This window comes from Dipodomys spectabilis, unplaced genomic scaffold (genome assembly GCF_019054845.1).
Source record: "Dipodomys spectabilis isolate Male_0828 unplaced genomic scaffold, ASM1905484v1 ptg000002l, whole genome shotgun sequence".
NCBI lineage: Eukaryota > Metazoa > Chordata > Mammalia > Rodentia > Heteromyidae > Dipodomys > Dipodomys spectabilis.
In genome coordinates, this window is record NW_024870679.1 from 47,234,426 (window position 1) to 47,258,952 (window position 24,527).

A 24,527-nucleotide genomic window follows, 5' to 3' on the forward strand; every position below is an offset into this window, starting at 1 on the left:
TTCGGGTCATCCCATACCTGCCCATAGCCTGGGCCAGGGAGAGGCAGGGATAGGTCTATACACTGTGCCAATCCTAGAGCCAGTGAGTACATGGCTCTGGGGGAAGGCGGGACTGCAGCTGAGGACGCAGACCATGTGGGCTGAAGGCAGGCCTCTTACCAACCTCAAACAAGAGGAGTGGCAGAAGGGTTTAGGACTAAGCCCTGGCAAAAAGGAAGAAGGGGCATGGACATGAGGTTTGAAGGCCCTTCCTACCACCCTGGCCTTGGGCTGACTAGGTTTGAAGGTTTCCTGCCTCCTGAGAGGGGCCTGTCCACTGGAAAGGGGAGGCTAGTTCAGGGCTGGTGGGTCAGCAGAACCTGGGGGACTCAGTGGCAGCCGCAGGCCTTGACCACCATGTTGCGATGCTTGCGCAGGATGACGTTGTTGCTGCTGTCATAGTAGAGCACAGAGGTGGCACTCAGCTTGGTGGGCGCACAGCACGCCTTGGGGACTGTGTCTGGCTTCATCAGGTGCACCTGGACAGGGAAGGGACACAGGCAGGGGCCATGAGCCCCGTGGTCTCCAAGGATCCTTCCAGAGTGGCCCCAGCTCTGCCTCCGTCTGTCCACCCCAGCCTGTCTCAGGTCTCAGCCCCTTGCCGCACCTCAGGTCGCTCTCCACCTGCAGCCAGGGCAGACCTGCCTGCTGCCACCCTCAAGGTGCAGCCAGGAGGCCTGCTATGGCTGTCTACCCTACACACCTGTCTCTCATTCTTCCAGCCCTCTCCTCACTGCCCCCCACACCCCTGCTGCCCAGACAGGGACAATGCTGCTAGTCCACATACACCCTGCCCAGGCCACCCCAGCAGCAGTGCCTCCTCTGGGGGCTCCCTTCTCCATATACTTCTAGAAGTGTCCTTACTGGGTCTCCAGCCTTGTCCTCAACCCTAAAAAGTGCCCTCATCCACTAAGGGAGTCCCTGGGGCCTCCCTTCTCCACTCTTCTTTGTGCCTCTACTAGGTCCCCATTGGCTCTTAGCAGTAGCCATCATGAGCCCTCCCCTGCAGACCAAGAGCCAGGAATCACACACAAAAACAATGGATCAGCTTTCTGGAGCTCTGTGACCTCCTCTCAATGTGTCTCACTGCTCCTAACACCAGCTAGAGCCCTTGTTCTCATGACAGCCTGGTAAGAAGGCAGGTGGGGAGATAGAAGCATTTTAACGAACATACCAGTGTCACCCAGTAAGAAGACAGGCTTGCAGTGACTTGAGAGCCAGGGTGACTACTGACTGCCTGGTGGGGGATACTGGGTGAGTAAGCAGGGTAGATGATGAGAGGCCTTTGTCCTAAGCCGAGAGCAGCTCTGGGGAGAGTGGGCACAACATGATGGGTTCCATGTTTGGGAGATCCTACTGGGTTGCTGTGTTCCCTAAGGGTCTCCTCCCTAACTCCAGTGTCCCCTGAAGTCTCTCTCCTTTGGCTCTTCCTCAGTCACCCCTTGGCTACTGCTTCTTTTCCAGAGGTCTCATCTCTCATCTAAGCTGAGACTTAGACTTCCGCATGCCACACGCTATGGCTCTTACATTCCAAGTCCCATCTTGGATCTCTCTGCTCAGTTACACAGATTCAGATCTATTGATTCACTCGCCTCCACACATGTGGTCTAGAGCGCCTCAGCAGGGCTACTCATTTCCTCTAATTTCCTACAGCATGTATCCCCATGCCAGACCTCTTACCTCAAATTCTAAGCCTCCTGGACCTCCCCCCCTCCATCCCTCCCTCTATTAATCAAGGCGCAAGGAGGAAAGGATGCTCGACCCCATCTCTTAGGCCTCAGACCACTTCACATCCCCACCAGTAATCCCTCCTTACCTCCTGTCCTGAACACGGCAGCCCACCTCGGCCTTCCTACCTCCTCCACCTTCTACCGCAGGACTCCACCCTGCCACACAGGTTTCTATGGAGGAGCTTAGCCATGACAGTGCTGTGCTAAACCCCCCAGCTTCTCAGTAAACTGAGAATAAATTCCACCCCCCGTACGGGGAGCCCAGCCCTATGTACCCCACCATGCCCACCCAACTTCATGTTCCCACACTCCCCTTCCTCACACCATTCCTGCCCTCTGCCCTCTGCTGGCCTGGAACCCTCCAGGATCCCCTATCTTGGGGCTTTGCACTGCTCCTCACTCACCCCTCCTGCTCCCACGCCTCCCTCTTGGTCTTAGGACAACTTCATTGCTAGCTTGCCGGACATTCACCACAGCCTCCCCACAGGTCAGTGACTGTCAGCTCATGAGTGCTCACTTTCCTGGCCACCATGTGGGCCTGGGCAGGGCAGTATGGGGGATAGTGGGGAGCTCTGGAAGGGACAGCACACCCATCCCCAGGGGCTCCCTCACCTGGCATAAGGGTGGAGCTGCCTTATGATCACCCTGGGTTCTTCTCCCAGACCTCAGAGAAGGGCACTGCCATTATGAAAATGTAGCATCCCTCAAAGACGTGCTTGTTCATTTCTCTCCTTCCCTCCACCCTCCCACCTCTGCCTCTCCTTCTCTCTCCATCTTCCTACCATAAAATCATAAGGGGGATACTGGGCACCAGGACTCAAGCAAAAAGTTCTGGAGCTCCAACAGCCTCTCCAGTCTCAATACAAAATCCTCGGCAGTGCAGCATGCAGCTGTGCTCCCATGACAAACTTCTCCACCAGTGATTGGCCCAGACTCAGGCTTAACCAGACCTGCTGCCTGAGAAACTGCCAGCCAGGAAGGAAGCACAGAAGGCTCTAGTTGCAGGGGGCACACTGCCATGTGGCCATGCCAGGAGGGAGGCACACATGCATGTCCTGCAAACAGTGTTTATGTGTGCTGGAGTGCAAGCACATAAAGACCGCACAGGTGCCCTGCAGAACACTGTCTATTGAGCATGTGACAACTGGGCTGTGCAGTGGGTCTGCACCCAACACATGGTCACCATGGCCCACAGCGGAAGTGTGCAGGTGTCTGTGTGGGTGGGCAGGAGCGTCTGCAAGTAGGCAGGTGGCTACATGGCAAGTCCCTGTAGAAAAAGCACCTCCCGGCAGCTGCGCTCCCTGCCACAGTGGCAAAGAGGCCTTGTCCTCAGGCCCCAGGCCCAGGGTCCCGCCCGCTGTGCTGCAGTACTGACCAGGGATTGCAGGATGGCGTGGTTGGTGGCGTTCATACACGAGTCCAGCGGGAAGGAGCACTCTCCCTCACAGTAATAGGCCGAGTAGCCCTGGGGGGCGATGACCCAGTCCTGAGAGATGGGAGAAGGTGAGTCCTGTCCACGTGGCCCCTTCACACCCCTCAGCCTAGGCCTGACAGGACACCTGGAGCTGCCCTACGCTCCCTGAGCCCCAGAGCCCCACTCTGGCCCCTCCTGGGCAGCCTCCACCCCAGGACCTGAGTCTACCCAGACACCCTCAGCAGACAGGCCTGGGCCAGAGCTGTGTCCCTGTCACACCTTGTCCCTGCTAACCCTCCCCCTCCCTCAGAGCAAATGCTCCAGGCTCTGCCTACACTGCCTCAGTTTCCCCATGGCAGTGTTGGCAATTTAGTTGGTTGGGGCTGAGATAATCCCCATTTCCATGCATTTTAATCTATTTTTTTAATGACTTCACACAGTGAAAGCAGCCTATTCTCAGTAGAAAAGTTGGGAAACCCAGAAGGAAAAACTTCAGGAGAGAATTTAAGGTGCCTACACTTCCACTCGCTCCCCAGGGCCTGCAGGTGGGGACTGTCCCAGGGAGAAGGGGAGGCAGAAATTACCAGCCAGCCGAGGTCCTGGAAGCTGACGTACAGCTCGTGCCGACGGCAGACCTGCCGGCCATGGGAGCCGTGGCGGTCATCTGTGGGGACAGACGGTACAGGTCCACTCTGGAGCTCTGCTCTGTGCAGATGCCATGGCGTGGGGCACATTTGTTCAGTAAAGGAGCAGGAGGACACTACACCATTGGTCGTCACAACTCTCATCCCTGGATCCCTGCCTGGGCTGTGACCCAGCTGAACAGCCTCCATGACCCCAGTTGCTACGGGTGCCCTGTGTTCAGTGCCTGTCCCTTGTCTTGCAGATGATGAGCCTCCAGCCCTCCAATAGACATACACCCAGCAGCACACTCAGCCATCCCATGGCTTCTCTCCTTTTCCTCTGGACCCGCTCCTGTCTCCAGCCACCCGCCTGCCAGGCCCCTCTGTCTAGACCAGCAGCAGGGCTCCTCCCTGGGAAGAAGGCTCCAGCCCAGCCCCAGCCCCTGCCCTCACCAAAGATCCCTGGGAGTTTGTTGGGGTGTGGCAGCTCATTGGGCTTTTTGGGTTGCCTCCTCTTCAGGGGTCTTGCCGCCCTCGGGGCCCGGGCAGGGCTTGAAGTGGCCCTGAAGAAGGTGACCATGAACGGTTGTCTGGAGCGTGGAGCCCGTTGCCCCAGCAGACCTGCCAGGCCAGGATCCACACTGTGCCCTGAGACAGAGAGGAGAGAGGGTCACTCGTGGATGGTGGACCTGCCAGGGATCGAGCAGAGGCCTCTGCTCCTCAGCAGGAGCTGGGGGCTGGAAGCTTGAGGGGACTTGCTAAGCCTCAATTTCCTTATTTGGAGCCAGGATTCCCAAGTCCAGCTGGCAGCCCCCTGGCAGCAGTCTGAGGAGGTGGCAGAACAGAGGCCTCAGGGAACGCAGCCATCACTGTTAGGGACATGGACACTTGTGAAGCATTTGACAGGCTTCAAAGTTTGTTCCTCTGTTACCTGGGTTGGTCCTTGGGGCAATCACACTGGAGTCCCCAGTGATGAGCAGAGTCCTCTGTAGTGATGCTCAGAAGCAGGACTGCTCCTCACATGGGGACCTAAGGTTCCTCCCTCTATCCCTACTTTCTGGGGCTGTAACTGTGTGATTTATGATGCTGACAATTCAGGGCAGCCTCTTCTAGGACATAGCCGGGGCTTGACGAGCATAGCATTCTTCAGGCACAAAACAAAAACAAAAAAACCAGCATCATCGGATGATGGTGACTCAGACCTGTGATCCTAGCTACTCAGGAGGCTGAGTTCCAAGGATCATGGTTTGAAGCCAGCCCAGGCACAAAAGTCGGTGACTTATTTCCAATAAACTGCTCAGAAAAAGCCAGAAGTGGCACTGTGGCTCAAGTGGTAGTGTTAACCTTGAACACTAAGAGGCATAGGGACAACACCCAGGCAGGGATTTCAAGCCCTAGGACTGGCAAAAAAAAAAAAAAAGAAAAAACTAGCACCTTCATTCAGTTGACTGTACTATGTTACATTGTACCGTCATGTGACAAGTGCCAACACACACATATACACCACATATTCCTATAAACACACATACATGCACGTGTGCATTGCACATTCAGGTCTAGTTTTATTCCACAGGCAGCTGACCAGGTTCTTTGCTACACACTACAGATCAAGGCTACTGCCTACCCTACCCACAGTCCACTCAAAGGTCAGCTCCTTGGAAGTTGGGCCTCAGACCAGGTGTTTACTAGCCAACTGATGGAACAACCCATCAATCTAGAGAATGAGCTATGCCATCAGCTGCCCCCAACAAATGCACTGGGCCCTTAAGAATCCATTTCAGGAATGTGGCAGAGAGCCATGGAGAATTTAAGTTCCCATCTCACAAAAGTATAAAATAAGGCCTGGACTGTTCAAGGGTTCAAAGCAACACTTGCAAAGCCAGGATATTTATATCTTGCCCAAATGACAGAGACCTGGCTAGGGTGTTTTGCATCTGGCAGGCCTGGGGAAGCTGAGCCCAGAGGTCCCCTTTCTCTACAGCTCTGCCCATCCCAGGGCAGGCCCCTCCCTCCAGCTGGCTGCAGGGCACAGATGGGCGTAGTGATGGGGCCAGCTGTTCCTGCCTGCCTCCCCAGACTCAGCCTTCAGGTGGAATAATTTGCTTCCAGTGGACCATGTCTAAGTCTTTCCTTCATACTCTCCTGGTAGATCTCCCCTTCTTTCCATCGCTGCCTCTCCTTGCCAATTTTGAAGACTTCTCCTGACCTGCAGGACTGAGCAGGTGCCCCAGAAGGCCCAGAAAGCATTGGGCTGAGCACTAGGGACCTTCCATCCACCCCATCTGATATGGTCCCTGTCACTTCCCTGCACCCATGTGTTCCCTTCCTGTCTCTCTCTCCAAGAAAACTTGGTCATTCCTTGGGGTGAGAGTAGCTGGAATCTGAGTGGCACTCCCATGGCACTGAGGCTCTGGAGCTGCACACAGCAAGTGCATCTGTACCACACATATGGAGCTACAAATTTTCACTTTGGTTGTGAGACTATAGATTCAGGACGACGACACTCCCCAGAGCCCCTGTTCAGTTAGGAGGGAATATTTCACACAAGGCATTTGGGGCTGCAGAATAGATGAGAGGATGTCAGAATGTGGTGTGGACTGAGAGGGGCATATCATCTAAGCCATGGGTTGTTGCTAGGACTCGTTCTATGGCAAGCGGAAGCCTTTGGAGACAGATGTAGAGACAGGTTATTTGTGGAGGGGTCTTCTAGATGGAATTCCAGCACCACTGTCCTCTTGGGTCTCTCTGGTTACCAAGTCCTGACCTATGGAGACCAACCCTCATTACTCCCAGTGGGGAGCACCCTGGAGGGCAGGACACAGGAAAACTAAATTAGGGGGAAAAAATGTGAACCTGGAAGAGAAGTTGGGAGGGCTGAAGTGAAGAGCTTCTGAGAGGACATCATTTCTTCCCTCACTTACACAAACTTAGGTCCCTGGTTTTTGGTTTTTTGTTTTTGCCAGTCCTGGGGCTTGAACTCATGGCCTGGGCACTGTCTCTGAGCTTCTTTTGCTCAAGGCTAGCACTCTACCACTTGAGCCACAGAGCCACTTCCAGCTTTTTCTGTTTATATGGTACTGAGGAATTGAAGCCAGGGCTTCATGCATGCTAGGCAAGCACCACTAAGCCACATGCCACATTCCTAGCCCTAGCTTCCTGGGTTCTTTTTCCTCGTTGGTCATGGGGCTTGAACTCTGGGCCTAGGCACTGTCCCTCAGCTCTTTAGCTCAAGGCTAGAGCTCTACCACTTAAGCCACACCACCACTTCCGGTTTTCTGGTGATTAATTGGAGATAAGTGTCTCATGGACTTTGCTGTCCAGGCTGGCTTTGAATTGTGATCCTCTGATCTCAGCCTCCTACACTAGGATTGCAGACATGAGCCACCATTGCCCGGCTTGGTCCCTGTTGTTTTTTTTATGGCAGCAGCAAATGGTACCTGGGGTGATTTCTGCCTCACCATTTCCCTACATGGCATGGTTCAGTTATGAGGGAAGCACTGGAGGGCAATCGGACCGGGAACCCTCTGCTGTGCATGGAATTACTACAAACTGCACAGAGTGTGGGGAGCAGGGGGCAGCACCCTCAGCAAGCATAGCAAGAGCTCCGCAGTACTCAGGACACAGGATCTGAGCTTAGATATTTTCCTACTACTTTTAATCAAACACATGTGACTCTTGACAGTCTGCCTAGTGGCAGATGCCAGAGAAGCCAGCAGTATGCTAGCATTTTCATGCTGAAGTGAAAAAAATCTGAGCAGCATGTCCAATTTCTTTCCTCCCCCGTTGACCTCATTCGAGACCCACACTGGGCCCAGGGCTGCCACCCTTAGATTGCCACCTGCTGCATGGGTTTGAGTTTTGGGGACACGGCGAAGTCGCAGGCTGTGCACTTCTTGAGCTCATCCATGGTACAGCCTTCCCAGAGCTCTGTCAGGACTAGCCCTTTGCTGTTGCACACGTCGAACACAGCCTTCTCAGTGATGATGCGGTCCACACAGTTCTTCCCAGTCAGAGGCATGGTGCATTTCTCCAGGATTTTGGGCTTGTTATCCTTCGAGCAGTGCTCCATGGTGACCACAACTCTGGTCTTCTCACCACTTGACACCAAATCCATGGCCCCACCCATTCCTTTCACCTTCTTCCCAGGTATCATCCAGTTGGCCAGGTCCCCGTATTTGGAAACCTGCATGGCACCCAGCATGGTCAGTTGCAGGTGGCCCCCTCGAATCATGGCAAAGGACTCATCGCTGCCAAAGAAACTGCCCCCGGGGAGCACAGTGACTGTCTGCTTGCCTGCATTGATGATATCAGGGTCCACCTCATGTTTTAATGGGAACGGGCCCAAGCCCAGGAGTCCATTCTCACTGTGCAGAAAAACGGTTATGTCAGGGCTGATGAAGTTGCTGGCCAGCACGGGGATCCCGATGCCCAGGTTGGCATACATGCCATCCTCGAATTCCAGGGCTGCACGTTTGATGATCCGAGTTCTGATGTCATCTCCCTTTTTGGCTTTGGCATCATCTTTCTCACTTCGTGTGATTAAACGCTCGATTCTTTTCTCAAACTTCGGCCCCTTTATCACGCGATCTACATAAATGTTGGGAACGTGGACGTCTTCTTTGGGAAAAGTGCCCACGTCCACGATCTCTTCCACCTCCGCCACGGTGACTTTCGCAGCCTTGCACATGGGCAAGTTGAAGTTCTGGGCGCTTCCTCTGAAGATCAAGTTGCCAGAGCGGTCAGCCTTCCAGGCCTTTACCAAGGCAAAGTCGGCCCTGATGGCTTGCTCCAGGAGGCAGTGCCGGCCATTGAACTCCCGTACCTCACGGGGCTTGCTCAATTTGATGCGGTGGCCATCTTCACCGTAGAGGATGGGCGCACCTCCTTCCTGCACCAATGTCCCGTACCCGGTGGGCGTGTAGAAGGCGGGCACGCCCACCCCAGCGGCGCGGATCCGCTCGGCCAGGGTGCCCTGCGGGGTCATCTCCAGTTCCAACTCGCCCGCCAGGTACATCTTCTCGCAGAGCGCGTTTTCCCCCAGGTAGGAACAGATCACGCGCTTGACCTGCTTGGCGGCCAGCAGGAGCCCCAGGCCGAAGTCGTCCACGCCCACGTTGCTGCTGACCACCTTGAGGTTCTTCACGCGCGTCTTCAGCAGCCCCCCGATCAGGTTCTCGGGGATCCCGCACAGCCCGAAGCCCCCGAGCATGACGGTCGCCCCGTCCTTGATGTCCTTCACCGCCTCCACCGGGTCGGTGTAGATTTGGATGAGGGAGCGGGGGCTGGTAGAGAAGCAGCGCGAGGAGCCCCGGGACAGCGCCGGGCCCCAGCGGGCCGCCGGGACGGGCCGCCGGAGCGCCGCCGACGCCAGGAGCCGCAGCGCCGCCATCGTCCGTCCGTGCGCAGGGCGGGCGGTGGGCACTGGACGGGGAGAGCCCGCTGCGCCCGCGAGAGCGGCCCGGTCGGGCCGCGTCACAGAGCAGGGAGGGGCCGCGTCCCAGCGACGCCCAGGGGGAGCTGCGGCCCCGCCCACCGAGACCCGGGCTTCCCGGGACGCCGACCCACCCTCGGCTCTGACTGAGGCCAGGCTTGGACCACGGCCCTCCCACCTACACCATCCACAGTGGCCTGCATTAGACACCTGCAATAGCCCCACCTGTTACTAATGCACAGCCGCTCTAACGTTTTGCCTGGGCTCGCCCTGAATCGCGATCCTTCTGATTCAGATTCACAGGGTTCTCTTTAAAATCGGAGTCGGATCTTGTCACACACACCCACCCCATGGCTCCAAACACCCTGCCTAGGTCAGAGGCACCCTAAGTCAAAGAGTGACTTGTGTTAAGCCCCGATCTGCTCCTCTGTGTGGCCCTCTTGCTGAACCACAGACAGGCCAGTTTTATGCCCACCTTGGCGGCCTGGTATTAAAACAAAATGCCGCTGAAACACCTGTGTGTGACTGAGCGCCAGACTGAAGAGAAGGAAACAGGCATAGAAAGGGCAGTAACTGCCTGCCCCTGAGTCAGGGCACTGCAGAGCCAGGATTCTAACTCAGGCCCCTGGTATTCAGAGCCTCAGGGTGCAGCTCCTCCCCCTCTGGTCCTCCAGTGCAGAACCTCCCAGTGCCCAGGCTGCTGCGCAGGGACACAGAGGCGCCATTCCCTGGGAAGGGCCACAGGGACTGGAGCAGGTGGTGTGCAGTGGGGAGGAGGGGAGCAGCCCCTATCAGGACCTCCTATCAGGACCTCACCTCCACCCAAGGAGTCCTTTCAGTGCTTGCTCACAGCCAAGAGGCCGCTCTGCACAGTGCCAGAGCCTCTGCTGAAACCACCTCCCAGGAGTCCTGGGGCAGCTCCCAGCCAAGCCCTGGGCCTCACCATCCTCGGCTTCCACACAGAGGCGGAGTCCCAGGTCCTTGTCACGGTTCAGCAACCAGCGGTCACTGGCTGCCGTGATGTCCAGCACCAGCCAGCCCTCGTCCTCAGCTCGGAGCGTCTGAAGATCCAAAAAGAACAAGTCAGACTCCCTGTGGACATGAAAGAACAATTAACCGAGCATCAGGGGTTGGCACCAAGCCTCAATGTGTGTCTGGTTCTCCTGGGGGACCGTTCCTGGGACCTCACCCTGCCCTGGTTTGGGCTAGGCCCTCGGGTACCATAAAGGAAAAACTAAAACTAGCTACTGTACCCTTGTCCAGATGAGGAAACTGAGGCTCAGTGGCTCAGTGACCCATCCAAGTCCCTGAGCCAGAATGGGAGGGTGAGGACATCTGGCCAAGTATCTTTCCCATTTTTCCATTTCTGAGGCTGTTCTCCAAGGAGGCTCCCTTTCCTGGGATCCTCGCCTTCCCCCCACCCCCAATACCAGGGCCCATACAGGACACACTGCCAGACCCTGACCATGAGACCCTGAGGCAGGATGGCTGCTCAGGCAGAGAGAAGGCACCTGTTGAAGTGCGCCTGGACCACCTCGAACACGCTGACGTGGAGGGTCGTGTTGAGCAGGTGGGTGCTGGGCACCTTGTAAATCCGGAACTCAGCAGCTGTGACTGCTTCCCCGGCAGGAATCTGGGTCAGGTCAAAGAGAAACTCCTTCCAGTGAGGCTCCTGGGGACCCAGGCCTCGGTCTCTCTCCACTGGAAGACAAAGCGGGACCCAGCCAGTCACTAGCTGCCCACATGGCTTGGGCTTGAGTAGGGTCTCAGGCAGCCTGTTGGGGGCCAGCTTCCTCCTCTGCAAGCTGGCTTGTTCCAGGCTGTATTCGAGTATAGACAGTGCTCCATGAAGGCATGTAGTGAGAACTCCATGAGGGCTCAACAGGCCCTGAGCCCTAAACCCCACTTGTGAGCCTCCTGGAGTCCTCCATTGACTCAAAACCCACAGATGAGACAGCCGAAGGGGAGAAGGATACCAGAGAAAAGGACACAGCCATAGTGGGGGAATGCTTGGTGGAAGGCCCATAATTAGCTGCGTTTCAGGGGGGACAGGGGACACCCCAGAGCCAGACCTTGTGCCTAGAATGGGAGATGGGGAAGAGCTGAGCTGCCAGAGCTGAGCTGCATAAGGAGGCTGAGTGTGAATTTTCCTGTGTTCAGGGAGAGGGCAATCAGAGGGCCACTCAGCAGAGCAAGGCCATGAGTGGAGGAGCTGAGGATGGGAGGGAGAGCCATGTCACAGAGCTCAGAGCACCCAAGTTCCTTTTAGAGGTCAAGGGGAATGAGGAAGGAGCCAGGTGAGAAAGAACAGGAACACCAGGTAGGGGTGACAAGCTCCTGGAGAGGCCATCAAGGGCCAGGGAAGTCACAGGGTGGAGGAGGTGACATCTAAACTGGCCCTGAGGGCTGGGAAGGCATCCTGCTGGTGGAGGAGGCCCAGGGTTGCTCTGGAAAGAAAAGAGCTGATATGCACCGTGAGTGCACTGGGAATGCAGGGCTGGAGACAGGCTATGCCTCTGACCAGTGGGGAGCAGGGTGGTCTGAGAGGCAGACATGGAGGTGAGGATGAGGATGAAGGGCAGGCCGTGGATTCAAGTCAAGCTGGGGACCAGGCTGGGACAGGCCCAGCTGTCTGGGCAAAGGCCAAGGTTGTAGAATACACCCCATGTTTGCCCAGCTGCACGGAAATGCCTAGGATGGTATATTTAGGGCAGTGTTACTTTAGCCTCCTGTCACTTTCAAACACCAACAATCTGTGTTTCCAGATGGCAGGGGTGGGAACCGCCCAAACCCAACACAGATTTTAATTATATGTGTGGGTGTCTTTTAGAAACCATCTCTGACTACTGGCCTTAGCATCCATATGTCAGGTTTTAAAAAGCACCAGGATGTGCTGCCAGGTGGATGTGGGGAGCACTTCCTGTTCTAGTGGTGAGGACTAGATCCAGAGATGGATACATGCACACAGCTGTGCTGGGAGGGATAGGGCACAGGCCTGCTGGGCAGAAGCAGGTGGGAAGCACTATCCCCAGATGAGGGAGAAGAAATGGAATATGCAGTGTCCCACAGCAGCTTGGGATGTTGTTTTTGTTTTTGTTTATGTTTTAGGGTTTACTTTAAGATCAGATCAAGACTTTGAAATATTGTTTCAAAATAGATGTATTTATTCACTCATTTTTTCTTATATAATAGTGTTCCTGAGAACATTGTAGTAAAAAACACAGGTGAGTTCTCTGTACTCAGAGCTTATAGAATAAAATCAAAAGATGTAGATAAAGCCAGGCACCAGCGGCTCAAGCCTGTAATTCTAGATACTTAGGAGTCTGAGATCTGAGGATCTCAGTTCAATGCCAGTGGTTCAATGTCAGTCCAGGCAGAAAAGACCATGAGACTCTTATCTCTAATAAACTACTCAGAAAAAAGCCAGAAGTGGTGCTATGGCTAAAGTGGTAGAGTGCTAGCCTTGATCCCAAAGAGGCTCAGGGACAGTGCCCAGGCCCTGAGTTCAAGCATCATCAGAACTGCCAAAAAAAAAAAAAGGATGGAGAAAAAATGCAAATGGCTTAGAAAGAATGGGGGAAGACAGAATACAATCAAAAGTCAAATAAATGTGTGAAGCCCTAGGTTGGATCCCTAGCACCACAGAACTACAACAAATAAAATACATGCTATTTCTTTTGTGGGTCATAGGCAAATATAGAGAGGATCATGAACTCTAGAATGAAGGAGAGTGGTTAGGAGCTCTCCATAGTGTTCTGGTATAAGTCTGAGAAAGGAACAGGTAAGATCAGATTGTTAATAGCAATGTTGGGTAAGATGCACATTGCAATGCCTAGGAGAATTTTGTAGAGATTTACCATTTTGCCCCAAAGCCCCTAAGACATCTTAGCGAAACTATGAAAAGACATGTAGATGCAACCCATTAGGTATCAGGAAAGCTATGCCTGGTTCCATTGGCACCTCTAAATTTTTACTTTCCACAAAATCATAAAAGCTGCCTAAAATGTTCAGACAGTGAACTAGCTTCTGTCTGGGGAGCCTTCTTTCTGCTTTCATGTGGCTCCCAGAAAAATATACAATCATGAATCACTCTGGGCAAATTTCTTCAGTGTCTGATAAAACCACTCTGGAGGCCATGCTTCCACTGTGGGCAGAGGTGGCCATGGCACTGTCCTCATTCTGTCTTTTCACATCTGGGGCCCAGGCCGGCCGCTCACAGGCTGGACCTCCAGATGTCAAACTCTGCATCTATCAGCCCAACACCAACAAAGCATTGGCTGTATCTGTTCCCTAGACAAAATTAGACTCACTAAAATGACCTAAATCTGTCTTGTTTCTGACCAAAAGAGAGACTTCAAAAGCTACCCTTCTTTTTCTCCTCCTGCTCAGAGTAGCTGACAGGATAATCAGATTTGTGTGTGTGTGTGTGTGTGTGTGTGTGTGTACTAGGGCTTGAACTCAGGTCTTGGGTGTTATCCTTGGCTTGTGCTACCACTTGAGCTACAACCCCACTTCTACCTTTTCTTTTGGTGGGGGGGTCCGGTCATGGGCCTGAACTCTGGGCCTGGGTCCTGTCCCTCAGCTCTTCAGCTCAAGGCTAGCACTCTACCACTTGAGCCACAGTGCCACTTCCAGTTTTTTTTTCTGCTTATGTGGTACTGAGGAATCGAACCCAGGGCCTCATGCATGCAAGGCAAGCGCTCTACCACTGAGCCACCTTCCCAGCCCCCCCCCCCCTCTACCTTTTTGGCAGTTAATTGAAGATAAAAGTCTCACAGACTCTCCTCCCCAGGCTAGATTTGAACTGTGATTTCAGCCACTGGTTCTTGGCTTAAATTGGATCTTCTGAGCTGTCTGACCTGTCTGGCCTCCCCTCAAATCCTTCCTAGGCCCCTCCAGGTCCCTGAGATGAGCCTAAGCTCACACCCATATCCCAAGCCTCTATGGAGCTGGCCCAACCTTGGGTCTGTCTGTCTGTGCTCCCTCTTGTGCTCTCTGCCTGTAGCCACTTCCACTTAGAGTCCTTTTATGAGGCTGTGCTGTCCTATATCGTTCCCTCTGCCTCTTTTTTTCCTGCCAGTCGTGGAGCTTGAACTCAGTACCAAGGTGCTATCCTTGAGCCTCTTTGGGCTCAGGGCTAGCACTTGAGCCACAGCACCACTTCTGGCTTTTTCTGAGTAATTTATTGGAGGTAAGAGTCTCATGGACTTTTCTGCCCAGCTGGCATTATACCACTGGCATTGAACTGCAATCCTCTGATCTCAGCCTCCTGAGTAGCTACGATTACAGGTGTGTGAGCCACTTGTATCTTGCTTCCTTATGCCTCTTCTACAGACTACTTCCCCTCAGAGTCTCCTCATCTCCCTCCAACCCCTCACAGACCAGGCAGTTGGTCTGTCCCTCTTCCCTGGACTAGAGGACCTTGCCACTGGCTTAGCTGGTCTCTGATACACTCTTTAGAGAGAACATGTGGTGTGGATGGGCTGCTCTCAGCAGCCTGCTCACCAAGCCCCTGTGTTCCAGGGGAGAGCTGGGGCACCACCTGTCCTTCCCTGGGGCTGTCTGTCCCAAGACACAGGCTCCATTGGGGCCTCACTGCTGGTCTGGGAGTGGCCCCCACATCACATCACAGCATCGCCATTGGAGGCCACACATGTTTTTATATTGCTGTGGGACTTAGTGCCTCTCCCACCTGACCCATGCAGGTGAGGACAGGCTTTCCAAGGACCTGGGAGGGGACAGGCTGAGCCTGTCTGGTTACTCTTGCCAGTAACAAAGGCCAAGGGGCCCCAGTTCCACCTAAAACAAGACTCTGATCTCCTGAGTCCCTGCTAGCTGGAGGGAGAGCCAAGGGCCTGGCGACTGGGCAGCGAGCATCCTGAAGGCCTTTCTCCCACAGAAGCCCACTCTGCAGACAAGAGGCCCAGGTGCACTGTGAGGCATTTCTGGCCAGGCTCATTACTGACTTTCCTCAAGATCCCTTTTCCTAAGTGACTCTGCACACATAATTGCTGGTCCAGGCCTTAGATGGCTTCAGACTCTAAATTAAAAGGGAACACCCACCCAGGCCACCACATCAAACCTGCCACAACCAAAAATAGTCCCAGGGGATGTGAGCAAGAAGGATATGATTCCTCCTGTAGCAAAGTGGGAAAGAACTGAACTGTGGGAATTTTCCAGAGAGACAGTCATGGTGACACATCTCTTGCCTATAGAGAGGGGCTCCTGTGATGAGATGGACTTGATGAGTCTCCCCACCCCACGCTCACCTGTGGAGGAACCCATCGGCAGGTAGGGTGTGGACACATTCTTTGGTCAAAACTGAGAAGGCTTCAGGGCAACACTGCAGAGATGGGGAAACTGAGGCCCAATTGCTTTGGAAGTGACTGTGGAGTCACATGAGAGGTTAGGGTCCTGTAATGTAAACTTGGGGCCAATGTGAAATGAGTGGCCCTAGATTTCAGTAGTGGATGATATTGGGGTGATAAGGGGCCCCTTAAGCTGGGCGCTGGTGGCTCATGCCAGTAATCCTAGCTACTCAGGAGGCTGAGATCTGAGAGCATTGTGGTTCAAAGCCAGCCCAGGGAATGAAAGTCTGTAAGACTCTTATCTCCAATTCATCACCAGAATACCAGCAGTGGCACTGTGGCTCAAAGTGGTAGAGCACTAGCTTTGAGCAAAAGAGCTCAGGGACAGTCCCTGAGTTCAAGCCCTATGACTGACCAAAAACAAAAACAGAGGCCCCTTGTGTGCCAGCAGAAGATGCCTTCTTTCATGCAGGATCCTCTGTGACTCTGGTCCAGTAGAGAGCTTGGGAGATGCTGTACCCCACTGTGGGCACCACAAAGATCGGGGAGCACTTCTCTACCTTACAAAGCTCAGCCTCTGTCACCTGGCTCCGGAGCCTTTGGGCCACCTTGGACTCTTGTTTGTTTGTTTGAGCTGTTCATGGAGCTTGAACTCAGGGAATGGGCACTGTCCCTGAGCTTTTTGTTCAAGGTGAGCATTCTACCAGTTGAGCCACAGGTCCACATCTAGCTTTTTTGGTGATTAATGGAGATGATAGTCTCATGGACTTTCCTGCCTGGAGTTGGCTTCAAACCACCATTCTCAGAGCTCAGTCACCTGAATAGCTAGTATTACCGGCGTGAGCCCACCAATGCCTAGCTTCCTGTCCTTCACCTTTGCATCTGCCCTGAGATCTTACAGGCAGAGGCTGGGGCACATGGAGGAGTGGGGTGCCACAAGGAGTCAGATTTGGCTCCTGTTTTTAGTTTGTCCAATTTTCCAAGGACCAGGAGAAATAAGGACTGGATATGCCACTAAATCAGACAGGCAGAGTGAATCCGGGATCCTAAGAGGGATGAGCCTGTCTGGATATTCAGGCAGGGAACTGTCAGATTTATGAAAACAGATGTTTATACTCTTTTAAAAGGAGTGGAAGTGTGTGTGTGTGTGTGTGTGTGTGTGTGTGTGTTGGTTCTGGGGCCTGGGTGCTGTCTCTGAGCTTTTGTGCTCAAGGTTAGCACTCTATTACTTAAGCCACAGTTGCACTTCCAGTTTCTTTGTGTGGTTAATTGGAGAGAAGAGTCTCTCGGACTTTCTTTTTTTTTTTTTTTTTGGGTGGGGGAGTCCGGTCGTGGGGCCTGAACTCTGGGCCTGGGCGCTGTCCCTCAGCTCTTCAGCTCAAGGCTAGCACTCTACCACTTGAGCCACAGCACCACTTCCGGCTTTTTTCTTTTTGCTTATGTGGTGCTGAGGAATTGAACCCAGGGCCTCAGGCATGCAAGGGAAGCGCTCTACCACTGAGCCACCTTCCCAGCCCTCTCTCGGACTTTCCTACCCAGGCTGTCTTCAAACCATGATCCTCAGATCTCAGCCTCCTGAGTAGCTAGGATTACAAACTTGAGCCACTGGCACCTGGCAGAGGTGGAGTTCCTATAAGCAGAAATGGAGATGAGGATATCTGGGCAGTCAAAATAAGCAAAAGCCCAGCATTGAGACTGAAACAGGCAGATAAAACAGGGTAAGACCAACCTATAGATCTATCCATACCTAAAGGAAGACCCCAAGACCATCATAAAAGACATACCTCCCCCCCACCCCCACCCCCGCCCCGACACACAGTTCTGATAAGATTGTGTCTACCTCATTTTATGGTTGGCCAAATGGGTGCTACATCCTGATAACTTTGAAGTTTGCCCAGTGAAACAGAATATCTCATGAAGGCCCATGCACAGGAAGCAAGAGCTATATACTTAGATAATCTTTCAGGAAAGAAATCCTATCACACACAGTCTAAAAACTGTTATATAACCACCACCACTCTATTTTTTTTCTCATCCTGGGGCTTGAACTCAGGGCCTGGATTCCATCCCTGAGCCTCCCTGTGTTTGTTCAAGGCTAGTGCTCTACCACCACTTGAGCCACAGTGACACTTCCAGCTTTTTCTTTTATGTGGTACTGAGGAACTGAACCCAGGGCTTCACACATGCTAGGCAAGCACTCTATCACTAAGCCCAGACCCCACTGGTCACTCTAAACTATCTTGCACAAACAAAACCTCATCAGCCCTGTGCTAGTGGCTCACACCTGTAATCCTAGCCACTCAAGAGGCTGAGATATGAGGATAATGGTTCAAAGCCAGCCCAGGCAAGAAAGTCTAGAGACTCTTATCTCCAATTAACTGCCAGAAAACTGGAAGTGGAGCTTTGGCTTAAAGTGGTAGAGCATTAGCCTTGAGCAAAAGAGCCCAGGGACAGTGCTTAGACCTTGAGTTCAAGCCCACAATTGTCAAAAAGAAAGAAAGAAAGAAAAGAAAAGAAAAGCTCTTGTGGAAAGGCCCTTCCTCTCAACTCCTATCAGCTTTAAACTGTCCCAGACACCATTCCTTGGGGCCTTGGAGCTCTCTTGTTCAGGCCAGATCCCAATGGTGGAGTATATATTCCCACTTTGCTCATACTTTCACTTCATTGAACCTGGTTGCTTGCTCACTTCTTTCTTTGAGATGCTGAAAACTTGGAGTAACAGCAAAGTGAGGCCACTACCTGATAAAATGGCATAAAAGATCCGTTCCATGTATTTCAGTTCCTACCTGGTGTCCACACTCAGCTGGCTCCTGAGCACATCTGCTGTGTCCCACACAACCCTGGGCAGCAGCTTTACTTTTTTGCTTTAAATGGAGGTTCACAGATTTTAAGCACCCTGTCCAACACCTCACAGCTTTCAGTGCATTCAGGATTAAAATCCAGGTTTAATATGTCCACTGAAGAATATATTAAACTGGGAGGTTTATTACCTATTACACTAGGGTGTAGCTCAGTGGCACAGCTTGGGGCAAGACCTGGTTTTAATTCCCAACAACAACAACACACAACACACACACACACACACACACACACACACACACACACTCACACACAGAAATGTTCAGATCAACTTTATTCATAAACCCAAAACTAGAAACTATTTGAATGCCTACTAATAGCAACAAATTAGTAAGTCCAAATCATCATCTATATGGAACACACCCAATTATAAAACAAAAATGGGGAAGCAACAATACCATGGATGAATTTCAAAATTTATGTTAAAAGACTAGACAAAAGATTCCACCCTTTATGATTTCATTTATATTAGTTTAACACAGGCCAAACCAAGCTATGGTGATAGAAAGCAGTCATGTGGTGGGCTGGCCAGCAGGACTAGGGGTCCTAGCCCCCCATCAGTTTTTGTGTGGTCTGAGTTTTATGAAATAAGCACAAGTAATGTCTGTGAATCCCAAGACAGTAATGCATTTTCAAAAGAAGATCATCAGTGCACAGTGTTCATTCATTTTCAGCCCAAGTCAGCAGCACTTGCTGCATCTGATGATGGGCCAGACCTGGGGCTGTGGGGAGAGGAGCTGCTGGTGCTGGGGACAAGCTCAGGATGTGCAGGTCAGGAGATGACCTGCTGTGTAGCCTTGGGAAAAACACCTACTCTGACACAGCATCAGTCAGGGTCTCAGGGCTGGGAATGTCAGAGCAAGAACCAGGCTAGAATTCCAGTCCCCACTTAGCCCACATCCTCCCAGAACCCAAAGCCTCAGCTCACCACCAGCCCTGTCCTCAGGAATCTGAGACCCCAGGACTAAGTTAGCCAGGCTCAACAGAGGGTCAAGACAAAGGTGAAGATCCTGCCTTCACTTCTGCCTGCTAGCACTTTTGGTGCCTTGATTTCAGTCTGGAGCCAGGGCACTTGCTTCTCCACTGATCGGGAGAAGGATGCAGGAGCACATGAAGTTAGTCCTTCCTGCCTCCTCCTATCCTCAGGAAGGCTGGGCAGGTCTGGATGCCCAGAGGATGGGGCAGTGCTGTGAGCAGGGGCTGCTGATGTGGAGCTAAGGGTCAGGGCCAGGAGGTGACTCATTTTCCTGACACCATCCATGTAGCCTGGACAAGAAAGCAGAGGACCAGGGACAGGGATGAGCAGGATCCAAAGGCAGGCCCAGGAGTGAGGACCAGAACTTAAGTGTTGTGCTCAGGACACAAGCTCAGCTCAGGAGCACAGGGAGACGAAGGACAAGACCCATCTGTTCCACACAGTAACAGCCCCATTACTTCACTCTGATTGAGCAGGCCTGACAGCATTAGTCTAGGATGGATGGACAGATGGGCCAGTCAGGGACAGTGGTTCTCACCATAGCCTTGACTCCCAACATAGGCCTTGCAGACCATGCTGTCTTCCTAAGGCACCTGCTCCTCATGAGCACAAATCCTGGCAGGAGGTCTGGGGTGGGCCTGTGGCTCTGGGCCTTCCAGGCTTCTTCAGCAGTCAGGGGCCTGGCTTCCCAGGGCCAGATGGGCCCATAGGAAATGTGCAGCTGAAGGTCACAGGTGTGGGAAGCAAGTATAGTCATGACCACAGACACTCTGCTGTTTAGACCTCATGCTGGTTCTGGAGCCCTGACCTTCAGGGTTGGTACATGTCTAACTCCTCACACACAGCCTGGGTAATTACCAATTAAAACTACTCTGGCCAAGGGAGTTGTACCAGTGCAAGGTGTCCATCAGAATAAAGAGGGCCCTTCTGAAGGTGCCGCCCACAGCTGCTGCCACAGAACAAAGGCCTGCTTATTAATCCCACAGCGTCTGAGGCCCACATACTCATGGAGCATGCAGAGCTAGTATGGGAAGAAATGGGATTTGGAATCCACAGCCCTGGATGTCACCTTGGATGCACTGTGTGGCCTGGGCTGGCCATGTCCCACTCTGAGCCCTTGAAATGAAGCCAGCAAAACAGTTTCACATACTGTTGCCAGGACTAGGTGAAGAATGGAAGGCGTGGAAGTTCAAATGGTAGTTGTTCTTACAAGTAGATGTACAAACATCCACTTGTTTCTACAATCCCTTCCTTCCTTCCTCCCTACCTTCCCTTACTCCCTCCCTCCTTCCTTCCTTCCTTCCCTCCTTTCTTCCTTCCTTTTTTCTTTCCTTCCTTTCTTTTTTTAAAATTTAAAAAAAAAAATTTTTTTTTTGGTCAGTTGTGGGGCTTGAACTCTAGGCCTGGGTACTGTCCCTGAGCTCTACAGCTCAAGGCTAGTATGCTACCACTTGAGCCACAGGGCCACTTCCGGCCTTTTTACTGTTTATTTGGTGCTGAGGAATTGAACCCAGGGCCTCATGCATGTGAGGCAAGCATTCTACTGCTGAGCCACCCAGCCTCTCTCTTTCTTTTGCTCTTTCTTTCTTTCTCTCTTTTTTTTTCTCTTTCTTCCTTTCTTTCTCACTGGGTACAGGCCAGACCCTGGCCCTGGGCTCTCAGTGCTGGTTAGCTATCTCGCTGGTTGTGAGCTCCCCAACCTCAAACCACCACCATCTCTGGGTTGGGACAGCAAAGGCTTGGCTGTCCCCTTATTCCTGCCCCTTGGGAAACAAAGGGCTAAGGACCTACAAGTCCTGCTGCAGCTGGGTCCCTTGTGTTCCTCTGCCTTCATCCCCTAGGAAACTCCATCCCCAAAGCCTGGCCTGCCAACAGAAATGTCACCTCCTTGACACTGGGAATAGAAACAGGCAACCTGGGCCTTCCTGTGCTATTTCAGGGGTACACTGTCTGTCTGGGGCTTCCTGTCCTCACCTGTCATCCTCGCCTGGGAACTGGGGAGAGAAAGATGGCTGTTCCCAGGGCTGCTGGCAGGATAAGAACCTGCTCTGGGGAGAATGGCCCGTGGTCATGATAAGGGGGCCTCCCTCTCCCTTCTCTCAGCCACATTGCCTGGTCCCCAGACCCAGGCTGCTGTCCAGCCCAACCAGACCCCTGACTGTCACTAGACACAGACAGGAGGCAAACTGGATGGGGACCTGCCCCACAGTAACTATGCATGGCTGTAGATGACAGTGTTGAGAAAATAGCACTGAGACCTCAGGAGTAACTGGCTATTCAGTTTCTAGAAGGTTCCTCAGAAAAGAAGAACCAAGTTTTGTCTTGGAGGAAGAAAGTCCAGTCCTTCCCTTTGGTAACTTATAGGCCTGGGCACTCGCTGTAGGGCAGGCCAGCAGTGCCCAGGTACCATGATTCATGCAGACAATAGCCCACATTCCCTGCCCCAGGGAGCTGTCTGTCCTTCCTTCTCCAGCTCTCCCTGACAGCACCCCACCCACCCAGGGCTTCCTGCTGCACAGGCAGAGCCTGCTGTGGACTCGGGGCATGTGGGGCAGCTCTGGTCACTCTGACGATGTGACCGCAGGTTTCCACGCTGACCTTTGTCCCTCTCCTCAGGCCTGCCCTTATCACGGTGTTTACTCATCCTTCTCCTCAGGACCCACTGCCTTCCTGGTGCCGCCCAGGTGGGCTCGAAACTCACCAGACTTTCTCGGGGCTATGTTTGGGGTCGGGGTGAATGCAGCCCCTTGGAAACCAGGACTTGGATTGGTATGGACCCCGAGGCTCAGGAAGCCCCGCGCCTGGCCCTTCCCCTTCCACCGCGGTTCTCACGCCCCGTGGTGCTGCCCGCTGCATCCTGACTCCCTCGGCTGCCCGAGTTCACCGCAGGGAGGTCGTGGTCAGCGCCCAGACGCCAGGGCCCGGGCGCCACCCCGGGCCGCACTCACCCATGTTGACGAAGCTCATGACCAGGTCGGCACGGCCCAGGCGCCGCTCGGGGGCCCCGCCGCCGTCGTCGTCGTCGTCGCCGGCCATGGCGTGGTAGAGGTCCAGCATGAAGAGCGGCGCGGACGCGGGCAGCCGCGCGGTGGCGGGGGGCGCGCGGGGCCGGGGCCGCCCGGGCAGCCCGAGCACCGCCAGGATCTCGCGCTGCATGTCGCGGCGCTCGCGCGCCCCCAGGGGACGCTGGGGACAGCTGTGAGGGGGGCGCGGGCCGGGGCCGCCGCCCAGCGCGCACAGAGCCAGGCCCAGGAGCCACAGGGGCCCCGGGCGCGCGGCCATGGCGGGCCGGCCGAGGGCTCAGCGGTCGCGCATCCGCTCCACCGCGGCGCCCAGAACCCAGGGCCAGGGACGCCCCGACGGCGAGTTGGCCGCTGGGCTTTGCGGCGCGGGGGACAGGACGGGACGCCGGGCTTCTTCCTCAGCGCGGTCCCCACAGCGTCCCGCGCCACGCACCTGTGTGGGCTCCGCCACGGGCGGTCGACGCCACGAGGAGCGGGGGCCACCTCAGGCTTTCGGGGCTACCGGCTAATCTGTCCGTGGCCGCGGGTCTGCCAGTCCTACGGAGGCCGGGAGCCGCGCAGCTGGCAGGGGCAGCGGCCGAGCTCTGAGGGGATCCCGCGGCTCCGACCCGCGAGTGGCCGGTGCGCGTTCGGGGCCGTCTGTGCGGAGGGCGCGGTCGCCCTTGGCCCCGCCCCTTCCCCGAGGAACCAATGGGATCCCGGGGGCGTGGCCAGAGGGCGGTCCCACTCCGGTCTGTTCTGGGGCCTCGGCTGGCCTGACAGGTAGTTGCAATCCCGAGCGGAGTCTGGATGGTGGCGGGATGGACCTCCTCCCGGCCCGAGGAGGGGTCCGCAGCCTCGACGTTAGCGTCGGCAGGGTGGCCTGGGTCTCCCATCCATCCTCCGCGGGGCGGCTCAGGGCCCGGTCCGGAGGCCCCAGGGCCTCTGCTGTCCCAGGAAAGCGGCAGCCTGCGCTCCCAGGGGGCGAGTCCTCGGGCGCCCCGGCGGGGATCTGAGTCCTGGTCCCGCCAGCCCGTGACCCGCAGCCTCGCCAGGCGCGCGGAGTCTACAGGGCCCCTCGCCTGCAGTCGTGTCGGGCGCCGCCAGCCATGGCCCGCGGGCGGGCACGTCCCCCTCCGGCAGCAGCCGGGTCTGCTCTGGGGTCCTCTCCGGCTTCTCGCGGCCGACGTCTCCTTTTCGGACAAATACGCACCGCTGCGCCCGCGGCGCCCAGCCTAGGCTTCCACGCTCCAGGGCAGCGCTGGTCCCCCACCCCGCCGGTGTCTGCTGGGCGCTGCCATGCGACCTCGAAGAGATGGCTGTGTCTAGGCCTGGATCGAGAGAGTGATGTAAGCTGGAAAAGTGGCTCAGTGGTAGAGCTCTTGCCTTGCATGCATGAGGCCCTGGGTTCGATTCTTCAGCATCACATAAGCAAAAGGAAAAAAGCCGGAAGTGGTGCTGTGGCTCAAGTGGTAGAGCGCTAGCCTTGAGCTGAAGAGCTGAGGGTCAGCGCCCAGGCCCAGAGTTCAGGCCCCATGACCGGACCCCCCCCCCCAAAAAAAAAAAGAATCTTAGAGAGAGTGATATACTGGCAAGTAACAGTACCTGTCTTGTGCCCCTATCAGTTATGAAATCATACTCATTGCTATTGAGAACACTTCTCTCTCTTCCTCTCCCTCTCCCTCCCCCGCACCAGGCTTTCTAGGCCTGGGCACTGTCCCTTAGCTATTTCTCTCAATATTGGCAACTCCATTATCCAAGAGATAAGGGTCTTGAGGATTTTCCTGCTTCAGGCTGGCTTTGAACTGCTATTCTGAGATCTCAGTCTGCAGAGGAGATAGAATTACAAGCCGAAGCCCCCAACACCCAGCTTACATGCTTATTTTTAACAGCTAAATATATTAAATATATTGAAAAGTTAAGGTTTTTTTCACAGACAGGACATGTAACAGTGGAGCTGAGCTAGGACACATGGGCACGTTCTGGCTAGCTACTAATTGGAGCTTGAAGTGCTGGGGGGAAACCATGGATGCTGGAAAGAAATAGACCTTAAAGGGCTTGCAGGGAAATACATGAAGACCCTGGGCTCACAGCAATTATGGTGTCTCCCAGATGGATTCAAAATTAAACTTTCATATTAGAGTA

At 54.3% G+C, this 24,527-nt stretch overlaps 2 protein-coding genes across 2 annotated transcripts; both read right to left on the reverse strand.

The window, feature by feature from the left end:
* Window positions 1–340: 340 nt before the first annotated feature.
* On the reverse strand, window positions 341–22,662 carry LOC122109159 (bone morphogenetic protein 8A-like). Its single transcript, XM_042681370.1, has 7 exons — window positions 22,329–22,662; window positions 10,749–10,938; window positions 10,181–10,329; window positions 4,260–4,454; window positions 3,768–3,847; window positions 3,145–3,255; window positions 341–518 (listed from the first exon to the last, which is right to left on the reverse strand). The coding sequence occupies exons 1-7, from the start codon at window positions 22,660–22,662 to the stop codon at window positions 369–371; spliced, it is 1,209 nt and encodes a 402-aa protein (XP_042537304.1). The 3' UTR covers window positions 341–368.
* Window positions 7,633–9,195, reverse strand: LOC122108060 (succinyl-CoA:3-ketoacid coenzyme A transferase 2, mitochondrial-like). Its single transcript, XM_042680040.1, has one exon. It carries the CDS (start codon window positions 9,193–9,195, stop codon window positions 7,633–7,635), a length of 1,563 nt encoding a protein of 520 aa, XP_042535974.1.
* Window positions 22,663–24,527: the final 1,865 nt, after the last annotated feature.

Excerpts from the sequence above, each read along its gene's own strand:
- LOC122108060 (XM_042680040.1), bottom strand. The coding sequence starts at position 9,195 with ATGGCGGCGCTGCGGCTCCTGGCGTCGGCGGCGCTCCGGCGGCCCGTC.
- LOC122109159 (XM_042681370.1), bottom strand. The coding sequence starts at position 22,662 with ATGGCCGCGCGCCCGGGGCCCCTGTGGCTCCTGGGCCTGGCTCTGTGC. Across the intron at positions 10,330-10,748 it reads GTCCAGGCGCACTTCAACAG|GGAGTCTGACTTGTTCTTTT; the intron begins GTGCCTTCTCTC and ends TCATGTCCACAG. Across the intron at positions 3,848-4,259 it reads CAAACTCCCAGGGATCTTTG|ATGACCGCCACGGCTCCCAT; the intron begins GTGAGGGCAGGG and ends CTGTCCCCACAG.